Below are 20478 nucleotides of genomic sequence, written 5' to 3'. Positions count from 1 at the left end.
ATCGCACCTATGCAACTCAGCGGCTAATAATAATGTTGAGATTTGTGTAGCACTTTAGAGTTGCCAAGGCACTTTCTCAAATGATGCTACTTAACTGATGTCCATTACTGGATCTCAGGAGTTGGAGTCAGATGTTTCACAGATTATCCTGTTTGGCCTGTCCTGTGTGACTCTGGCTGTCACTTGCCTTCTCTGGGTTTAATGTGCCCAGAGGGCAGACGGTAATAATCAATCAGTCTTCTGCAAAAGAGGATGGGAATTGTCTGGAGAGGGGCTGATGGTGCGAGGTTCTGCCAAGCTTCAACAAGCTCTGGAGTCCTTAGTCTAAAGAAAAGCCATTCACTAGGTTCCAGGAAAACAAACTCAGAGGTAATAGAATCTTTCCTTCAACCCAGCTTTTAAGCCCTAAATGCTTCCAGAAGCCTCAGAGTTCTCTCACTTCTGAGCCCCTTGCCAAGGCTAGTTTTGAGACAGGGAAGTAAGGGAGGAGCTTTTGATTCCTATACAGCTCTATTTTTAACTGGAATTTATCTTCCTGCTCCACCAGTGATTGGTGCCTTTGAAACTGAGGTAAAGTGCACTGTCAGCAGGACCCAAGCATAAATAGCAGGGGACAGAGAGACTGATCTGTGATGTGGGCAGGAAGTTAGACAGATGGACAAACCAATCAGCCAACGTCTTTGCCAAGAACGGCTCAATTAATCACACACTGTCCCCAAGCCTCTTTCTCGTTGTTCCATTCTCTGACTTCCTTATGTGGTAAGTGTGAGGGTAAAACGGGTCAAGTCTAGGAGCCCTTCCCAGTGGGGAACTCATCAGGGTGGGGCCTCGCATTCCTCGGCTTTCCCCCAGCATCATGGGGAAATCTGGCATCTTGAATAGAGGTGAATCCTTTTATATCTTTATGCAAAATCAGCATTTGGTGTTAGGCTGGGATGGAGATAAGCTTGAATTATAGCAACCCACAGTAAAGGGGTACGTGTCTTTTCCTCCAGAACAGCCGTTCGCAGATCAGAAAGCCCATGGCCCCGGCAGTTCCTTCAAATCCCTAAATGAAGCCTTTTTTTTTTTTTTTTTTTTTTGAGACGGAATCTCATTCTGTCGCCCAGTCTGGAGTGCAGTGGTGTGATCTTGGCTCACTGCAACCTCTGCCTCCCAGCTTCAAGTGATTCTCCTGCATCAGCCTCCCGAGTAACTGAGATTACAGGTGCACACCACAACCCCCCGCTAATTTTGTATTTTTAGTAGAGATGGGGTTTCACCATGTTGGCCAGACTGGTCTCGAACTCCTGACCTCAAGTGATCAACTGCCTCGGCCTCCCAAAGTGCTGGGATTATAGGCGTGAGCCACCGTGTCCGGCCTGTCAAAGCCTTCTTCTCAAAGCTTTGCCACATTAACTTAACTTCCCTGCCGGAAGTGGCTGGGAGGTGAGGAGATCTGCTCCTCCCTTGCTCCAAGGGGACAGCATCTTAGAATGACTAAAGTTATTTACTTTGGAGGGAGCACCCAAATAAGAAAGCTCGGACATACCACTTTTAGCACAAAAGGAGGGCCATGGAAGAGTGTGTGTGTGTGTGTGTGTGTGTGTACAAGGCAGTAAGCTCGCTGCTGGAGAGAAGCATCCTCTGTTTTCGTAGACCACGAGAGCCAGGGAAAGGCAGAGATGGACTTTCTCAGACAAATTGCTGCCCAAATCCTCCCATTTTCAGACTAGACGTAAGGAGGGGAAGTGATGGGGGAGTTCGAAGTCTGTGTAAGAAATGCTGCCATCATGGTGACAAAAGACAAAAGCCTAATGTCTCCGGGACTGGACATGTAAAAAATCTTATTCAAACCAAGTGGTTACGTAGGCCTCCTGTTACAAGGCAGAAATGAACTGGCCATTTCCAGTATCACCAACTTACTCTGTGTGTCTTGGTGACAAATGGTACATGAGAATAAATGGTGTCCTGGGGTGCATCTTGGCCTCTTCAGGGAACCTGGGGGCACCTCAATGGAGGGTCAGCCACGGTAAACTGATGACCACACTGGAGGCAAGACTCATCACCAGTAACAATAACAACCACCCTTCCAAAGCACTTGCGATGTCCCAGGCCTTGTCCCAACACTCTGAGTATATAGCAAATCATTTAATCCACAAAACAACTGATGAGGGATGTGCTACAGCCATCCTTGTCAAGGCACAGAAAGGCTAAGCCATTTGCCCCAGGTCCCCAAGCTGGTAAGAGATGGAGCAAGTCAGTGCTTGAATCCAGGCAGTTTGGCTCCCATCCACTGTGCTATCTGCTCTCTTGTCACTTATTTATAAATTCCACAAATATTTACTGAACACTTCTTTACCCATGGCACTCAAGTAGGGAACATAAGACACATACATATGTGTTTCAAGTTCAATAAAGGACATTTGCTCACCCTTGTTCATGAGGTAAGGAGACTCATACACTGTCACAGACATTGCCCTTTGCCAGTGGGGTCTTTGAGGAATGAGAAAATTGGACCTGTACTGCCTCTAACATCCCTGGGCACCCCTCCAGGACAGAACCAGGTTTTGTTTGTCTCCAGGTCCCCAAAGCCACACCCAGGGCCAAGAGCATTGTAGATATTCACTAAATGTGATTGACGGAATTTTTTAAGTCCTTGAATGCAGAAGCCAGTTGGATAATGCTGTTAAAATACCTCACTGTCACAGCATTCCTGCTTGCGGCCACAAAACAAGTGCCTTGCATGGCATCTGGTACCCATTTGCTGATTAACTGTTTCTTCTCCTCGATTTGCCAGGAAAGACCGGCAGAGACCAATGCCAATGTGGACAACTCAGCGTCCCCCTCGGTGGCCCAGCTGGCCGGGCGGTTTAGGGAGCAGGCCGCTGCAGCCAAGGAGGTGAGTCAGGCCGCTTCAGAGCAGCCTCTTCGGCAGGGGGCAGGAGGAAGGGGAAACCTGGTCAGGCCCAGCGGAGAGGGAGGGAGGAGGCTTGGTAGTTACCAAATTAGGAAGAGAAGCCAGGGGCTGGAGGGGTTTCTCTGAATGTGAGGAATGTCTCACTGCTGCTGTGCCTGGGCAGAATCTGTCCCCACCAGGGTAAGGCTTGCACTCTGGCCAGGAGGAATCAGACACAGGGCAGAGATGGGCATCTGTATCCATTTCCATCTTGATCATCCACCTATACAGACTTAGATCTCACACAGCTATGCCAGGCCTGGACTGCGTCAGAATAAAGAAGTTTCTACAGCCAGCTCCTGCCCTGTAGCCAGAGCAAGGCAATGCTGGGGCAGACTCCAAAGTGAGAATTGAGAAAGAAGAGAGGACTTGAAGGAAGGCACATTCAGATAGGAAACCAGGGATCAGGAAGGAAGAGCGTCCAGTGACCAGTAGAGGAAAGTGTGACAAGGGAGGGTCTTAACTTTGGAGAGATTTGGGCTAGATTTTCTTCAGTCATGCAGTGTGAGAAGCTCCTTAGAAGTGAGATGAGGGGGCCGGGCATGGTGGCTCACGCCTGTAATTTCAGCACTTTGGGAGGCCGAGGCAGGCAGATCACTTAAGGTTGGGAGTTCGCGACCAGCCTGACCAACATGGAGAAACCCCCTCTCTACTAAAAATACAAAATTAGCCGGGTGTGGTGGCGCATACCTGTAATCCCAGCTACTCAGGAGGCTGAAGCAGGAGAATCGCTTGAACCCAGGAGGCGGAGGTTTCAGTGAGCCGAGATCGTACCATTGCACTCCAGCCTGGGCAACAAGAGCGAAACTCAGTCTCAAAATAAATAAATACAAACAAAGTGAGATGAGGGAAGGGTGCCCCAAGGTGGAGAGAAATCTATCGTGGCACCTTGGGGCAAGTGAGTGCTTATTTGCCTTGCATTTTTAGGTGCACTATTTTGGGGTTTTGTTTTCCCATCTGAAAGATCAGGTTCATGATTTCTAGACAGTATAGGCATGTTATAAAGGATAAAGAAGATAGCATTGATCTCAGGTGTTGGCACTGCCTGAAAACTGAGTGTGATTCAGGTTGGTGAATCTCAAGTAAAAGAGGATGTTTTAGCAGGAAAGGAAATGGAGCGGAGAGGGTGAAAGTCAAAATGGGTAGATGGTAAATAGAATTAATTTAAGTAGGAAGCGGGCTGTCCCAAAGACACGCCGCTACCTTCCTCCATTCTTAAATATTCCTACACTTCCCTAACATCCTAACATTTCTAAATCCCTAGGCCTTCCTGAAACCAGTTTCCACTTCCTTGCTCTTCCTCCCTGTTGCCTGATCAGTGCTCTCTTTTTCTCTGTGTGTCTGTCTGTCGCCCTCCCTCCAGACACCAGCCAGTAAACCAACCCGAAGGAAACCGCCCTGTTCCCTCCCCCTGTTCCCCCCCAAGGTAGACCTGGGCCAGAATGGTGAGGAGGTAAGTGCTGCTGTTGGGGCTCAGAGGACGCTGTGATGGGTTTTCTTTCCCCTTCTTGGAGGAGGCGGCACCAAACTCATACTTTAAAGCTCAGACTCTGTGCAGGGAATTTCTCCATTTCAGAGAGAGTCTCCTCTTAAATGTTTCCTGAATCCTTTACTTTGGAAACTAGGCTCCTCCCTCCTCCCTTTTACTGAGGCTCCTTTATGATTTGTCAAGGACAGGAACACTATTTTCCAAGCCTGAGAATTTTAGCAAAGAGAATGGGTCATATATTATTAACAGACCCAATTCAGGAGCCAGGAATGTTCTGTTTTATTCCCAGGTCTGACTTAGATGATTTTGGAATAAGGTGTGGAGAAGGTACCTGGAAAGGGGGCTACACTTACATAGGGCAGGACGGAAGCATGAGAAAACCCCGTGGTTCTGCAGTATCCTTGTAAAGCCTGGCTATTGTTCAAGATCACTGGAAGAAAACCAGAGCGCACAGGAGGCCTCATTGCCCTCAGATATAAATAGCCAACGTTACCAACCTAATAAAGGCTCTGGTATCATGGATCATAGACAGTAATAGGTTCTTAGCCTGCATATTCTCCTATCTTTATTTATCTAATTGTAGCTGCAGGAGTGCCTTCTCCACACCTTATGCCAGCAACCCATGAACCTTCACTGTGATCATAGTCTGTGCCAGAAATGGATTTGTATGTTCTGTCATCTCACCTGGGAGGCCAACCCCAAAACACAGCAAGCAAGCCAAAGACAATGTCATTCCCGAATCCCACTTCAACAACCTCTTTATTCCCCCCTTCTTTTTTGGGGAGCAGCATCCTGATAATAGCCATTAGGTGCCCTATGTGAACTTGGGCAAGCATCTTAATGCCTACATTTTCTCATCTATGAAGTGAAACAGCTGAAGTAGATCAATGATTTTGAAGCCTTTTTGTCAACCTAAGGCTTATAAGCAGAAGCCCACGAGATAAAGCAGAAACTCATCACTGCCCCAGGTCAAGTGAGGTGGGGGAGGCGAGGCCTGGAGCCCCAAATGCTCTCAGAATACTCTCTCCCCACTGAACAAGCTTCTTATTCTTGGATGAGAACCCCAAGAAGCACAGATTAAAAACACTGAGGTTTTCCTTGGGTCTCTTCAAGTGCCAACAATATGATGCTGTGTCTTTATGGGGTCATCAGCCAGTGCTGTGACCAAACACATACCAACAACTTCTCTTTCCAGAGGATCAACTTCTCCTTGTAACCTCTGTAACTTCTCCTTGTAACCACTTGAGACCTCTGGCCTTGGTGTCTCTGCTGCTATGCAATGGGTTGAGGTTATGGGCATTCAGAGCTTAATGTGAGGCTGCCCCCTGATAGCCTGGGCTTGGCCCAGGAGAAGTCACCGCACCATACCGAATCAGTTTTCTTATTTGTGAAATGAGGACAAAAACACTAACCAGATAGATCAGAGAGGCTGGCTAGGGAAGTTTTATCCCCTGGAGTAAAAGCAGAGGGAGTTAGGCTAGTGATTGGGTTAAACAGCTCCATCCTGGCAGCTCTGTGGAAATGCATTCACAGGTTTCACCCCATGGGGCACATCACCCAGAAGTTAAATGGTTTATAATGGCCAAGGGCTGGATAAGTCCAAGGGTGGATTTTAGAAAGTCCTGCCTAGAGTGACAGGCTGCTCGCACATTGAAAGGACACTACCTCCAGGGATCAATGACTTTTCACGGCCTTGAAATTCACATAGAAGCAGGGCGTAGTGGCTCATGCCTGTAATCCCAGCACTTTGGGAGGCTGAGGTGGGCGGATCACGAGGTCAAGAGATTGAGACCATCCTGGCTAACATGGTGAAACCCTGTCTCTACTAAAAATACAAAAAATTAGCCAGGCGTGGTGGCAGGCGCCTGTAGTCCCAGCTAGTTGGGAGGCTGAGGCAGGAGAATGGTGTGAACCCCGGAGGCAGAGCTTGCAGTGAGCCAAGATCACGCCACCGCACTCCAGCCTGGGTGACAGAGCAAGACTCCTTCTAAAAAAAAAAGAAAGAAAGAAAGAAAAGAAATTCACATAGAAATAAAATGAGCAGCCTGCTTTGTCTGGCAGGGCTAATTGGAGGCTGCTGTCCACATTTCTCCTTCCATACTCCTGTAGCTCAGCCTGCAGAGTGCTCTAATGCTGGAAACCTTGGGGGCCTGCAGGGAGGGCCCCAGTCAGGCTACCCCTCGGTTCCCAATGCACAGTGCCAGGAAGGGTCATTTCATCCCTGACCCGCTATGCTTGCTCAGGTCTGAGACAGTGGGGTCAGCCCCCTGACAGCACCTGCTGACTGCAGGGCCCCTCCTGATGGCAGGGTGACCAACAGTTACTCCTCTCTAGAAGAGCCAGCCAAAGGGGTGTTTAATGCAGCCACAGATCCTGCCTCCTCTACTCAGAAAAGGCTGAAAAGCATTCCCATCTGGAAATTAGTCCATAGTTTCTAGACGTGGTAATAATGTCATGTAAATACATCTATATATATATATATACATATATAGGGATGGAAGGCTGGTTTTTCTCCACCGGATTGTTAGCTTGCCTGAAGCCCCTTGTTAAACCGCAAAGGTAATGATGCCACCTGCTGTCATTTCCAGGAACTGCAGTAGATGCTATTTTGGATTCTTTCTGCTTTGCAATTCAAATCAATAGGGTTTTATGGAGCATCAGCTGGGTCCCCAGTACTATACTGTGGTTAAGGGGCAGGGTCCACTGAATTTCCACAGACTTTAGAAAACAGTGGTCAGCCGGGGAAGAGAAGAACTCATAGTATTATGTGAAGTGAGCTTTATCAGCAAAATTGTTGCTGCAGTTTCTTAAAGTTTCTCTGAAAACCCCAGCCCATGTGAAATTTCCCTGTAAAGCACAGAAACTAAGGGCACTTTCATTGGGGCTGGAAGCTCTTTATACTCATCCTAGATAAAAAGCTCCTTGAAAGACTGCTATAGGAACATACCTGACAGTGAAGACGCATGGAGGCAGAGGCAGCGGGAGTCCTTAGAATCATGTATTCCCACCCAGCTGCATTGTGGTAGAGGAGGCGGAGGCCAGGGGCATCGTCTGGCTCCTGCCAAAACTAGAATTAGAAGGAGTGGGGATCCTGTGAGTCCAGCCCATGCTCTCCCTTGGTGTTGGGCTGTAAAAAGATCACAAGGAGTTCAGTTGAGTGAGCCTCCCTCCTTCCGTCACTAAAATACAATCATCTCACATCATAAATATCTCAGAATCTTTCTTAGGAGATCAGTGTAGTTCTTCTTCTTATAGTTAAGGAAAATTAGTACATGGGGTCAAGGAGTAGGTCATACACATTGGTCTCCACACTATGGGGAGATCCCTTCTCTGCCTTGGCCTCTGTCCAACCACATGGAAGTCATCCTCTTCCTTTTCTTCATCATCATCCTATCACTGTCACCATTCTCACATATTTGTGGGGATTTTATGCAAAACACAGAGTTAATATTTTTACATGATATAGATCTCAAAGGCAGACAAGATTCCTGGCATTCATTCATCACAAAAATATCTACAACTAACAGAGAGTACGTATGATTATGTAGCACATGCATCAGCCACGGACTGCTTCTGCGGCCGAGACTGAATCATGCTCATCTTTGTATGACCCACACAATGTCTGGAACGTAGTAAATACTCAGTAAATGTTTACTTGGTTAAAAAGAATATTGAGGCTGGGCGTGGTGGCTCACGCCTGTAATCCCAGCACTTTGGGAGGCAGAGGTGGGTGGATCACCTGAGGTCAGGAGTTCGAGACCAGCCTGGCCAACATGGTGAAACCCTGTCTCTACTAAAAATACAAAAACTAGTCAGGCATGGTGGTGCGTGCCTGTAATTCCAGCTACTCGGGAGGCAGAGACAGGAGAATTTCTTGAACCCAGGAGGCAGAGGTTGCAGTGAGCCAAGATTGCGCCACTGCACTCCAGATTGGGGAACAAGCAGGACTCTGTATCAAAAAGAAAAAAAAAGAATATTCAACATTTTGGAAAATCATAATTTATAAATCATGCCATCGATGGGATTTTCCAAAATATCACTAGGTCCAGGGAGGAATTCCAGTCATACCTCTCTCTTCCTGGTCTAGTTTCTTGTTGTGTGTATGACAAACAGGATGGTAATTTTTGTCCTTTCTCTTTGAAATTCCCCAAATTGTTGATTCACAGTGTTGAAGGTCATGAGGTGAAGATCTTGCTCAGATATAGTTTTCCCTCATAACGACAATGAAGTCACCCTTCCTGGGAGAGACCTTCTGTGTTAAGGATGTCGGCGCTGACTTCTCTGATTCTGATTCGAAGATCTTGCTGTGGTGGGATGAGGGAGGGAGGGGGAAAGTTCATGTCGCCCAGGCCCTAATGAAGTGTGTGGGCTACTGAACTAATGAGAAAGTGGCAACATCAACTTCTCTTCTCCTTCTGCCTGTGGCTTTTGGGTTCCAACCAGAACCCCACTTTCCTTACCTTACTTATCTGGTTGTTTTGGTTGATTTGCTCCATAGAAATCACCACCCAATGCAAGCCACCCTCCTAAATTCAAGGTCAAGAGCTCGCCTCTGATTGAGAAGCTTCAGGTAAGTGCAGAATTCATTGTCTATTGCTACCTTTTATCTAACTCCACTTCTTATCCAAAATTTGCATGACTTTGAGGCTCATAGGGGTAGCCTATGTGTCACCTGGATAATTGGCCTCGATAATCAGCCAGTGATCAAATTGCAGTAAACGATAAGGATCTCACAGTCCTGCCTGAGGGAAAAGAACTAACATAAGGACCACATCAAGCATAAGCTCATGTATTTGACATTTTGTGGTGGGGGTTGATGGATAACAGGATGCCTCAAGAGTCTGTATAGGGCTGGGCTCAATCCTATAATCCCAGCACTTTGGAAGGCTGAGGCTGGAGGATCACTTGAGCCCAGGAGTTCAAGACCAGCCTGGGCAACATAGTGGGACACCATCTCTACAAAAAATTTTAAAATTAGCCAGGCATGGTGATGTGCACCTGTAGTACCAGCTACTCTGAAGGCCGAGGTGGGAGGATCGCTTGGGCCCAGGAGGTTGAGGCTGCATTGAGCTGAGGTCGCTTCACTACACTCCAGCCTGAGTAACAGAGTAAGCTCCTGTCTCCAAAAATGAAAAGAAAAAAAAAGAGTCTTAAGGGAAAGGACACCATAGTTGCAATAAACACTTCCAAAATAGCCAAGCCCTCTCTCCCAAGGCCTGAATGCAGCCACAAACCATTTCAGCCCTATGGTGTTCAGCTGCTGCACACTGTACCAGTATGGACAAATTTGTCTGGGCATCCTGTCCAACCTCTCCACCAGTAACCCTGTGTGCCCAGAGCCCTCGCCCACCATGCCCGGGGCTGGCTGGCTCCCTGGGACTATAATTAAGCAGAAGACACTGGCCCTGAGCTCACAGTCTTGTGGAGACAGAGCTTTCACAGGTGATATAATAAAACGAGCTGATGCCAGAGATCTCCACTGCGGGTCACTGCCCAGCTCCTCTGCTCGAGACCAGGATTTCTCAGCCTTGGCATTACTCGAGCTGGATAGTGTTGTTGCAGGAGCTGTCTCGTGCACTGCAAGATGTTTAGCAGCATCCCTGGTCCTACCCACTGATGCCAGTAGCACTCTCCAACAAGTTGGGACAATGAAAAATGTCTCTAGGAATTGTCAAATGTCCCCTGGGGGCAAAATCGTCTCCCATCCCTGATCCCAGGTGAGACCCACCATTCTAGAATTTCAGAGCAAGAAGAGAGTGGAGAGGGCCAGAGTAATTAATGAATGTTTTATGAAACACCTATGTCCTGAGCCCGTCCTTAAGGGATGGATGGCTGAAAAGGAGGGAGGAAGATGTTCCCCATGGGGGAATGGCAGAAGCTAAAGTGCAGAGGAAAGGTAGGCATGTTATGTCCAGGTGGGGGCTGTAGGAGAGGCTCCTGTTTTCACCCCACCCTCTGTCCAGCCAACCAGGAGAAGAAACAAGCCTCTTGTGCACCATACCTCCCATCCAGGCCCAACTAAGAGCACTGGCTCACCAACTTCATTCTGAAGGCATTAGAGGTGTCAAGACGAATAGCCACAGCCTCTGTAGTTCCCAGCCATGGGAGAGCCTAGGGATTTGGATCCCAGCCTGATTGGGGATTAAGGCAAGCATCTCTGGTTTCTGGCCATGAGCCTACCCTGTGGAGGGTGGGGAGGGCTCTGCAGTATCTACCTGAAATTTAATTCAAACTGAGAAGCCCTGATTCCACCCGGCTACAGGAATAGGCTGGTGCTACCTTTCACTTCAGGAGGCTGCAGGGCTCCTAAATACGTAACGGGGGTCTCTCAGAAGCAATCCCAGAACTCCAGCACCACTCCTAGCATCCAGCTGAGGGATGTAGTCCCGGACTCCTACTCTGCCTCCCTGTAGCCCACCCTAGCCCTCATTTAAGTGCCAGAAACCAGTTACCAAATGTTCTGCACCCTGTAGTTTTGGACCCATTCCTTTTTCTAGTCATTAATGAGTCTTTGGGGAAACACAACAACTTGAGAATGTGGTTTGGATGTCTAGTTGTCCAATCTCATTAAGATTGTCAGCAATAGAACAACAACTTAGCCAAATCCCATAGGAACCTTACTTTGTTGGGAATATGTGGGAGAAACAGCTAAGAAATGCATCGCCAGCTAGATTTTCTTCTAACTATTCTACTGAATGAATTATGAACTAGGGATTTTCTTTTTTAGGATAGCCCAAAATTCACAATTCAACTTTTCTGCTGTCAGCATCCATTTTATTTGCAAGCAGTCTTACAGAGGGAAATTCTCTGCTTGAAATTTAGAGAAGAGCATTTCCTTTAAGGTCCAGTGAACCCCCTCTGCCATGAAGCCCTCTCAGCCATGCCAGCATATCAACCTGCACAGCAACCATGCTCCAAATCCTCCCCTGGGTACTCCCCATATGCTGCTTTTTTTTTTTTTTTTTTTGAGACAGGGTCTTGCTTTGTTGCCCTGGATAGACTCAAAGTCTCAAACTCCTGGGCTCAAGCAATCCTCCCACCTCAGCCTCCTGTGTAGCAGGGATTACAGGCACACACCACTGCACCCAGCTTCTTATGCTGCTTTTTGACGTGGTTTGAGCTAGTATGCTATTTAACTTTCGTATTTTATATGTTGAACTCTTACCATGACTCAGTCTTGTCTATATGATACCTTCTTTCTTAAGATCACAATGAAAACACTAACACCCTTCTAAACTTGTGCAATGCTTTCAAGTCTGCAAGTCCTAAAGTATACATAGGAGTTCTCCAGGACAGCAGAGTCTGGCTGGTGGAAGGTGGGAAGGTGGCCAAGGGGAGCAGGGAGGGAGAGGGTGTGAGTGTGGGGCAGGAGAGAGTACACAGGGACCAGATAGAAAAGACTTTGGAAGTCAGGCCAAAAGGTGTGGACAGACAAAGAATCTGAGATTCAGAAAGGCTGTTGGACTTGCTGAAGGCCTGAAGGTCACACTGCTATTAAGTGAAAGATCCAGTATTTAAAGTCAGATCTGTCGGTATGGAAAACCCACATACTTCCCATTGCACCGTCTGCCCCTCACACTCCATCCCTTCTCTGTGAAGTCTCAAATCGGCTCTGTCTCCTGGTTCGGCACTGCCACAGGGTCTGCAGGACGCAGCTCTGTGGTGATTTGGGAATGCAGAGGGCAGGAGAAGCACCCTAGATGGCCTTAAAGAGGATCGGACTCTCACGCACGTTCTCCCCATGGACACATTCGGGCATCTAGGACCACCTGCCTCCTCCCCAACCAAATTCAAGACTCCCTGAGGCTTTCGTTACCTTTGGGTGACTCTCCCATTTGGCTGCCTTTCATTTTGATCAGGTCACACACACCTGTACCTTGATACCCCAAGTTGTGGCTCATACTATGGTGTGTCCCACTGCCTTCTTCCTGGAGCTCAGTGGCCTACTGTGTCCACCACTCTGCCGTCTATTAAGAGGGAACCTGATACCTGGAGGTTGAGGGAGAATCAGACCTGGTGTGAATCTCAGGGCAGATCCCTTAGCCACTTTCTTGATTGTGCAATGAGAACACAGCTGAACGTGTGGGGTTGCTGTGGAGGACACAGCTACATGTGCCCGGCAATAGTAGGCATCCAGTGGGAGTGAGTGCTATTGACTCTGATGAGAAAGGTGATCACAGAGCCTGACTTCCTGTGAGATCTTGGTGCCATAGGTGCTCCTGGCAGTTGCTGCTTCGCCACTTTGTTGATAAGTTGAGCTTGTTCCGGGACATTTTTGTTGGATCCTCATCAGTGCTGGCTGAGCATTTTGGAATGCAGCCTGTGGCAAGCCAGGTAGCAGAAGGAGGATGGAGTAGGCAATGCTTCCAAGAGCAGGCCATGATGGGACAGTGGATAATTGGTTGGGAAGTAGCATGAAAAGCCTGGTGTTACCCAGTCTCAACCAGGCCTGAGGCCAGGTAACCAACAAGCTAAAGTAGAGGCTCTCATCTTCTCCCTAGTCCTATTTGAAATTGTTTATCTTTTCTTGACAGGCCAATTTAACCTTTGACCCAGCTGCTTTGCTGCCTGGGGCCTCACCCAAGAGTCCTGGACTCAAGGCCATGGTGTCGCCATTTCACAGCCCACCTTCTACCCCCAGCAGCCCTGGTGTGCGGTCTCGGCCCAACGAGGCAGAGGAGGTGCCTGTCAGCTTCGACCAGCCCCCTGAAGGCAGTCATCTGCCCTGTTACAACAAGGTAAATTCTAGCTCCAGATTATGGCTGTATGTCTGTGGAAATGTGGGCACTGGCACCCCTGAATTTTCTCTACCCTGTTGTCCTGGAGAAAGGAGGAAACATTCGGAGTTACTGTCAGAGCTGCGTGTTAACCCAAGTGAAATTTCTCCTCTCCTTTGCAAGTGATTTCTGAGCTAGGATCACCTTCTTCCTCGACGAACTGGCTCATCTCCCCTCGCTGTAACTGTGCCATTCAACCCCAAGACAAGCCTGGGGGATGGCGTGCTCTCTCCTTTGTGGAGAAAGGTATGGAAATTCAGGACTGATCCCAGCTGCATAGTTCATTAAAGTCAAAAGCTGAATGCAAAAGCTAAAGGCCTGATCAGTGATTTGCACAGAATGCTGGGCAGCATCCCTAGAACTCCAAAACGTCCTGTCTGGCCTGGTGTGAATAGTCCTAAGTGTCCCAGTGTGGACTCAAATCATTCTTCCTGCAGCTTGCCCCAGTTAAAGAACATCCAAACTGTTCCCTTTGCAAAAATGACTTGACAGGGTGCATTTCTACAGATGCAACCCTGGTCCTCTGTGTGAGCTTTCATCACATCCCTCACCGTGCTGGGAGGAGGTAAGGATCAGAGATCGGGGCCAAGCAGGTAGCCAACAAATGTGGGCCAGGGCCAAGCAAAGGCCAAGACTTCCGGAGGTCTGGTGCCAGGGAATGCTAAACGGGTGTGGCTTTAAAATTAATGATGGAGAAATGAGATCTTCTAGGCCATTCTAGGAAGTCCAGCTAGCAAAAAAAAAAAAAAGCAAATGTGTAAAAACAGGGAGGACTCAAGGAAATAAACTAGTGGTAAGGAGGGGTTCAGGCAGGCTTGAGCCTGCCGGCTAGGGCCAGAGTGGAAGCCCCCCAGCCAGGGTGATGGAGACCCCTGAAGGCAGAGAGGAACCTTCAGAGAGAGCCGCATCTTCTCACAGGGTGAGGCAGGGAGGGAGGAGCTGCTGCCTGGTCATAATGCCTGGAGACTTCAGCCTTCTGACAGCAGCAAGGGGAAGTTATTTTGGAACCCTGTTGGTCATGAGGGCTGGGGCCTTGATAACTTTCCAGAGCTGGCCCAATCATGGTCTCAGGAAAGGGCTTGGGAGGCCCTGATAAAACAAGTATTCATTCCGCCGGGCGCGGTGGCTCACGCTTGTAATCCCAGCACTTTGGGAGGCCGAGGCGGGCGGATCACGAGGTCAGGAGATCGAGACCACGGTGAAACCCCGTCTCTACTAAAAATACAAAAAAAATTAGCCGGGTGTGGTGGCGGGTGCCTGTAGTCCCAGCTACTCGGAGAGGCTGAGGCAGGAGAATGGCGTGAACCCGGGAGGCGGAGCTTGCAGTGAGCCGAGATTGCACCACTGCACTGCAGCCTGGGCGACAGAGCGAGACTCCGTCTCAAAAAAAACAAAAACAAAAACAAAAAACAAACAAACAAAAAAAACCAAATATTCATTCCAAACCTCTTAGATGGGAAACTGGGACTGACAAATACCAAAATGTAAATCAGTGGGAAAATAACATTTACAAAAATTTATTTTACATACTAAATTTTTTTTTGAGGCAGGGTCTTCCTCTGTCACCCAGGCTGGAGTGCAGTGGTGCAATATTGGCTTATTGCAACACCCACCTCCTGGGCTCAGGCAAGCCTCCTAGTAGCTAGGACTACAGGCATGCACCACCACGCCTTGTTTTGTATTTTTTGTAGAGACAGCGTTTTGCCATGTCTTCAACCAGGCTCCTGCAGCTCCTGGGCTCAAGTGATCTGCTGGCCTATGCCTCCCAAAGTGCTGGGATTACAGGCGTGCACCACCACGCCCAGCCCACTTACATACTGATTTTTAAAGGATGCATCACTCTGATAGGTAGGGTATCTGATGTGAACATTTCCATTGCACCTTTGACTAAGTCTGATGAGCTGAGAAGAGGCCTGATTCTGAGATTCACGTGCCTGCCAGAGAGATCACCTTCAGGCAGCTCTGCTGGTGCTCCTGAAAAACAGCTTCTGACAGTGGTGGACCTAAGTTCTAGAAGCAAAGGAATCTGGCTGCTCAGGTTTCCCAGTATCCGCCAGCTTCATGGGGGCCAGGAAGGGCAGAGTTAGGCAAGAGAAGAAGCTGGTCACCAGGTCTCCAGCTCAGCACCCCTGAGGTCCCTGCACCAGGGCCTGGCCATCAGCAGGTCTCTAACCCTTTTCTCAGTGTGATTCATCTTTGTCAAAGTATAATTTTCAAAAGCACAATTTTCAAATTTTTCAAAATTTTACAGTGCAATAAAATCATAAGTTATCTTTTTTACTGGATAGAAAGCATTTTGCATCTTCACAAGATAAAAGTCTGACTCTCATGCAAAATAGAGAGAGATTTTATTCAATATGTCAATTTATGAGGAAACTTGTAAGATGGTAACACTTAGTCAAACAGCATTTGAAGAACTGGTTATTTATAGACAATTAGACAATTTCTTTTTTTTTTTTTTAAATGCAGGGTCTTTCTGTGTTGCCCAGGCTGAAGTGCCGTGGTCTGATGACAGCTTACTGAAGCCTCAATCTCCTAGGCTCAAGCTGTATTCCCATCTCAGCCTCCCAGGTAGCTGGGACCACAGGCATGCACCAGCACGCCCAGCTAATTTTTCTTACTTTCAGTAGAGATGGAGTCTCGCTATGTTGCCCAGGCTGATCTTGAACTCCTGAGCTCAAGCGATCCTCCTGCCTCAGCCTCCCAAAGTGCTGGATTACATGTGTGAGCCACCATGCCCGGCAAAAATTTTTTTTAAGTGTCAGAATAAAATTACTAAATTAGACACCAAACTGGTTAATGTTTTACAGTGCAATAAAATCATGAGTCTTTGTTTTTGTTTTTTACGGAATGGAAAGCATTTGCATCTTCACAAAATAAAAGTCTGCAGGTCACCATGTGATTTCACAATCCCACATGGCTCTAACCCAAAATAAATAGCAAACAATGATACGTTCTCCTGGAAAATTAAATGGTCCTTGCATGGACTTGTGAAGCAGTGCACCAGACTGACATTGAAAGTGCATACAGTCCTCCTCTTGGCCTTTTTTTACGAGTTTCTGGATAATTTTCCTTAACACTTTCTCCTAGGTGCGGACGAGGGGCTCAATCAAAAGGCGCCCTCCCTCCAGGCGATTCCGAAGGTCACAGTCAGACTGTGGGGAACTTGGAGATTTCAGGGAGGCGGAGTCATCTCAGCAGAACGGTGCTAAGGAAGAGGATGGGGATGAGGTGTTGCCATCCAAGAGCAAGGCCCCAGGATCCCCTTCGTCCAGTGAGGGAGCAGGAGAGGGAGTGAGAACCCTGGGAACTGCTGAAAAGCCTCCTCTGAGGTCACCCAGCAGGACAGAGAAGCAGGAGGAGGACAGGGCCACAGAGGAAGCCAAGAACGGTGAAAAGGCCAGGCGGAATTCAGAGGAGGTGGACGGCCAGCACCCGGCCCAAGAGGAGGCCCTGGAAGCATCCCAGACCTCTGGCCCAGAGGCAGAAAATAGGTGTGGGAGTCCCAGGGAGGAAAAGCCAGCTGGAGAGCAAGCAGAGATGGAAAAGGCTACAGAGGTGAAAGGGGAGAGGGTGCAAAATGAAGAGGCGGGACCTGAACATGAGAGCCAAGAAACAAAGAAGCTGGAGGAGGGATCTGCAGGGAAGGAGACCCCCCATAATCCCCCTGGAGGAGTGAAGGGCGGAGATGTCCCCAAGCAGGAAAAAGGCAAGGAAAAAAAACAGGAGGGAGCAGTGCTCGAGCCAGGCTGCAGCCCCCAGACTGGCCCTGCCCAGCTGGAGACCAGCAGTGAGGTCCAGAGTGAGCCAGCGGTCCCCAAGCCGGAGGTAGGTGGCCTGGCTCTTTCACATGCAGAAGGCAGTGCCAGGGCCAGTAGTAGAGGCATGTGTGCCTCTGTCACATGCCCTGTTCCATACAGTCCCTTCACAAATCAGCTCGATATGCAGAAACAAAGGTGCCAAGCTCCTGCCTCGTGCCAACTGGTTGGAGAAAGGCTGTCGCTGAGGCTGAGGGGACAACAGGACACAAAGGGGAAGTGTGTCTTGTGCTCTTGCCAACTTCTCACTGACTTGGAGTTCTGGCAAGCTTCTGGGTGTGTGTGGAGTGACCGAGCCTTGGCATGGCTCAGTAACTGAGGCCTGCAAGCATCTATAGAAGCCTGCTGAGTGCAGGAGTCTGGGCGTGCTGCTGCAGGGGATCCAGAGATGAAAAAGAAAGGGGAGCTCCTTTCTAAAAATCATCTCAGTTTAGCACATGAGACCAGCAGCTCTTTTGTGTGCATGAACAAGGTGGAATAGGGCAGTGGACAGGGGGTATTCCTAGGGAAGCCCAAAGTGCAAGGGTAGCAGAAACAATTTGTGTGTGGATGGGACAAAAAGTTGGGGATGCTTCAGGGCCAAGGTAGCATTTGAGTTGGCCCTCAGAGAAAGAGGCTGCATGTGATATTGGGGCGTTCACTGTCTCTCAGGAATTGGGCATCTGCTGCACACGAGGAGGACGGGGTGACTCAGTCCCTGCCCTCCTGCCTGGGCCTGCACTTACTGGCCCTTTCCCCTACACCTGTCTGCTCCCCACCAGCTCCCAGGAAGCCCATCTTGAGCTCACCTATCTATGCTTTAAGAGCAGAACCAGCTCTGCAGAGTCCCTAACAATCTCATCAAGTCAGTCACCCACAACTGTTTCCCCCTTTGCTTTTCTTAGTGCATTCATTCATTCATGCGTTCATTTACTCACACCACTATCAGCTTCCTGCTACAGTAGCCTCTTTTGTTTGTTTGTTTGTTTTTTGTTTTTGTTTTTGTTTTTTTTGAGAAGGAGTCTCCCTCTGTTGCCCAGGCTGGAGTGCAGTGGTGCAATCTCGGCTCACTGCAGGCTCTGCCTACCGAGTTCACGCCACTCTCCTGCCTCAGCCTCCCGAGTAGCTGGGACCACAGGCGCCCACCACCACGCCTGACTAATTTTTTGTATTTTTAGTAGAGATGGGCTTTCACCATGTTAGCCAGGATGATCTCGATCTCCTGACCTCGTGATCCACCTGCCTTGGCCTCCTAAACTGCTGGGATTACAGGCGTGAGCCACTGCGCCCAGCCTTACAGTAGCCTCTTTTCTGGCTTCCTGCTTCCACTCTTTTTTCCCCCTGCCTATATAATCCATTCTCTGGACAGCAACCAGCAGGTTTGGTTTGTTTTTTAGATCAACTGCTCTTTGCTAAAATTATTCACCTCTTGTATTAGGGTTGCCATAAAAAATTACCACAAACTTGGTGGCTCAAAACAATAGAAATATACTCTCTTACAGTTCTACAGTTCAGGCCTTCAAAATTAAGTTGTTGGCTGGGTTGGTTTCCTCTAGCAGTTCTGGGGGAGAATCTGTTCCTCTCCCCTAAGTTCTGGTGGCTGCCTGCAACTCTTGGAATTCTCCCTTGCCTCCTCTGGCTCCTGGTGGCTGCTGCAATTCATGGCATCTCTTGGCGTCTAGATGCACCACTCCAGTCTCTGCCTCCATCTCCATCACATGGCCTTTCACTGTTACTGTGTGTCTCATAGTCCCCCTTCTCCCCCTTATAAAGATGTCAGTCATTAGATGTAGAGTCCACCCTAAATCCAGAATGATCTTGTCTTGAGATTCTTAGTTACAGCTGCAAAGAACCTTTTTCCAATAAGGTCAAATTCGCAGGTATTATGGGTTTGGATTGGATGTACCCACCTCTCCCTGACTCTCCCCCTCACTGTGCTCCAGCCATGCTGAGGTCTTTTTGTTCTTCAAATACAGCAAGCTTATTCCCACTTCAGAGCTCTATCCTTGCTGTCCCCTCTGCATGGGACATTCCTTCTGATCCTTACAGGGCCGCTTCTTACCCACAGCTCAGAGCTCAGCTCAGATGGTCCCTTCTCACTGAGGCCTGTCTGTGCCACTCAGTCTAAGCGGACCTCCCTCCATCCCATCACTTACTCTCTCCCATGATTCTACTTTTATCATAGAACACATCACTATTTGAAATTCTCCTGTGTATTTTTTAATTGTATTTCTCTACTCCTTTTCCTCACTGCATCTCCAGCACCTGCTACAGAACCTGGAACATAGTAGGTTCTGTAAAAAATCTTTGTTGAGTGAATGAATGAATTTTAAAACAAGATAGAAAATTGTCTGACCCAAAAGAAATAATCTCTAATGATAGAAGTACAGGTATAAGAGGAGTTGATGTGTTTAGAGGATCTCCTGGGGCCCTCACATTATTCTCACTCATGCTAGATCAGGGAGAAAAATGTGTGAGTCCCAAAGACTCATCAAGTATGACTGAGACCCCTGGGTTAAGTTGTTAGGCAGAGGTACTCCAGATTTCTTTAACACCTTCCATTCTAGTGCCGGGCGTGGTGGCTCACACCTATAATCCCAGCACTTTGGGAGGCTGAGGCAGGCGGATCACAAGGTCAGGAGATCAAGACCATCCTGGCTAACACAGTGAAACCCCGTCTCTACTAAAAATACAAAAAAAAATTAACCAGGCGTGGTTGTGGGCGCCTGTGGTCCCAGCTACTTAGGAGGCTGAGGCAGGAGAATGGCGTGAACCCGGGAGGCAGAGCTTGCAGTGAGCGGAGATCGTGCCACTGCACTCCAGCCTGGGTGACAGAGCAAGACTCCATCTCAAAAAAACAAAAAACAAAACAAACAAAAAAAAAAACACTTTCTATTCTAAGTAAGCAATCTTTAGATTTAGGATCTTCTGGAACTGAGAGATTCCACCAGGTCTAGAGAAGGCAAATACATGCCCCAACCTGTTAGTCCTTTTTGAGGATGAAGTCACTGGGTCCAAGTAGTCACCTGCCAGTGGTTGCCACATCTTATTTTCAGGTTAGGAGACACCTGCCTTGCCAAGAGACCTCCCCATCTCACTGACAGCATCTTCCAATCCTGAAGGGTTGAAAAGTCACTTTGGTTGAAAAGCTAGTAGGGAAGAGGGCTGCTTCAGGGAGGCCTCAGGTAGAAGTCTTCCTGCAGGGACTCCAGGAGCTCTGGGGCAGGCTCACTGGTAATCTCTCAAGCCTTGCCACTTCCATATTCCCAACAGAGCCTTAGGCAGGGGAAGAGAATGCCCAGCAACCTCAAGAGCATGCTCCTCCCAAACAGGCAGCTCAGGTGGAGCGCCACCTGAATGGAATGAGAGGAATGCTTTTCCTCTCAGTCATCTCTGAGATGCCAAACTTTGATGCCACTTAACCCAATTGCCTAGTTTCTTTCTTTTTTTTTTTTTTTTTTTTTTTTTTTTTTTTTT

The 20478-nt window shown here is 48.3% G+C and overlaps 1 protein-coding gene across 1 annotated transcript in view; it reads left to right on the top strand.

Annotated features, from left to right (window-relative positions):
- The window catches only part of RCSD1 (RCSD domain containing 1), a 76304-nt gene that overhangs the window by 51162 nt on the left and 4664 nt on the right, over positions 1-20478 (top strand). Inside the window, exons 2-5 of the mRNA XM_032161094.2 lie at positions 2780-2881; positions 8926-8997; positions 12962-13165; positions 16295-17032. Coding sequence (XP_032016985.1) covers positions 2780-2881; positions 8926-8997; positions 12962-13165; positions 16295-17032 — 1116 coding nt within the window. The remainder of the gene's footprint in view (positions 1-2779; positions 2882-8925; positions 8998-12961; positions 13166-16294; positions 17033-20478) is intronic.

The sequence above is a fragment of the Hylobates moloch genome, unplaced genomic scaffold, assembly GCF_009828535.3.
Source record: "Hylobates moloch isolate HMO894 unplaced genomic scaffold, HMol_V3 SCAFFOLD_8, whole genome shotgun sequence".
NCBI lineage: Eukaryota > Metazoa > Chordata > Mammalia > Primates > Hylobatidae > Hylobates > Hylobates moloch.
This window is presented reverse-complemented; position numbering and strand designations above follow the sequence as displayed.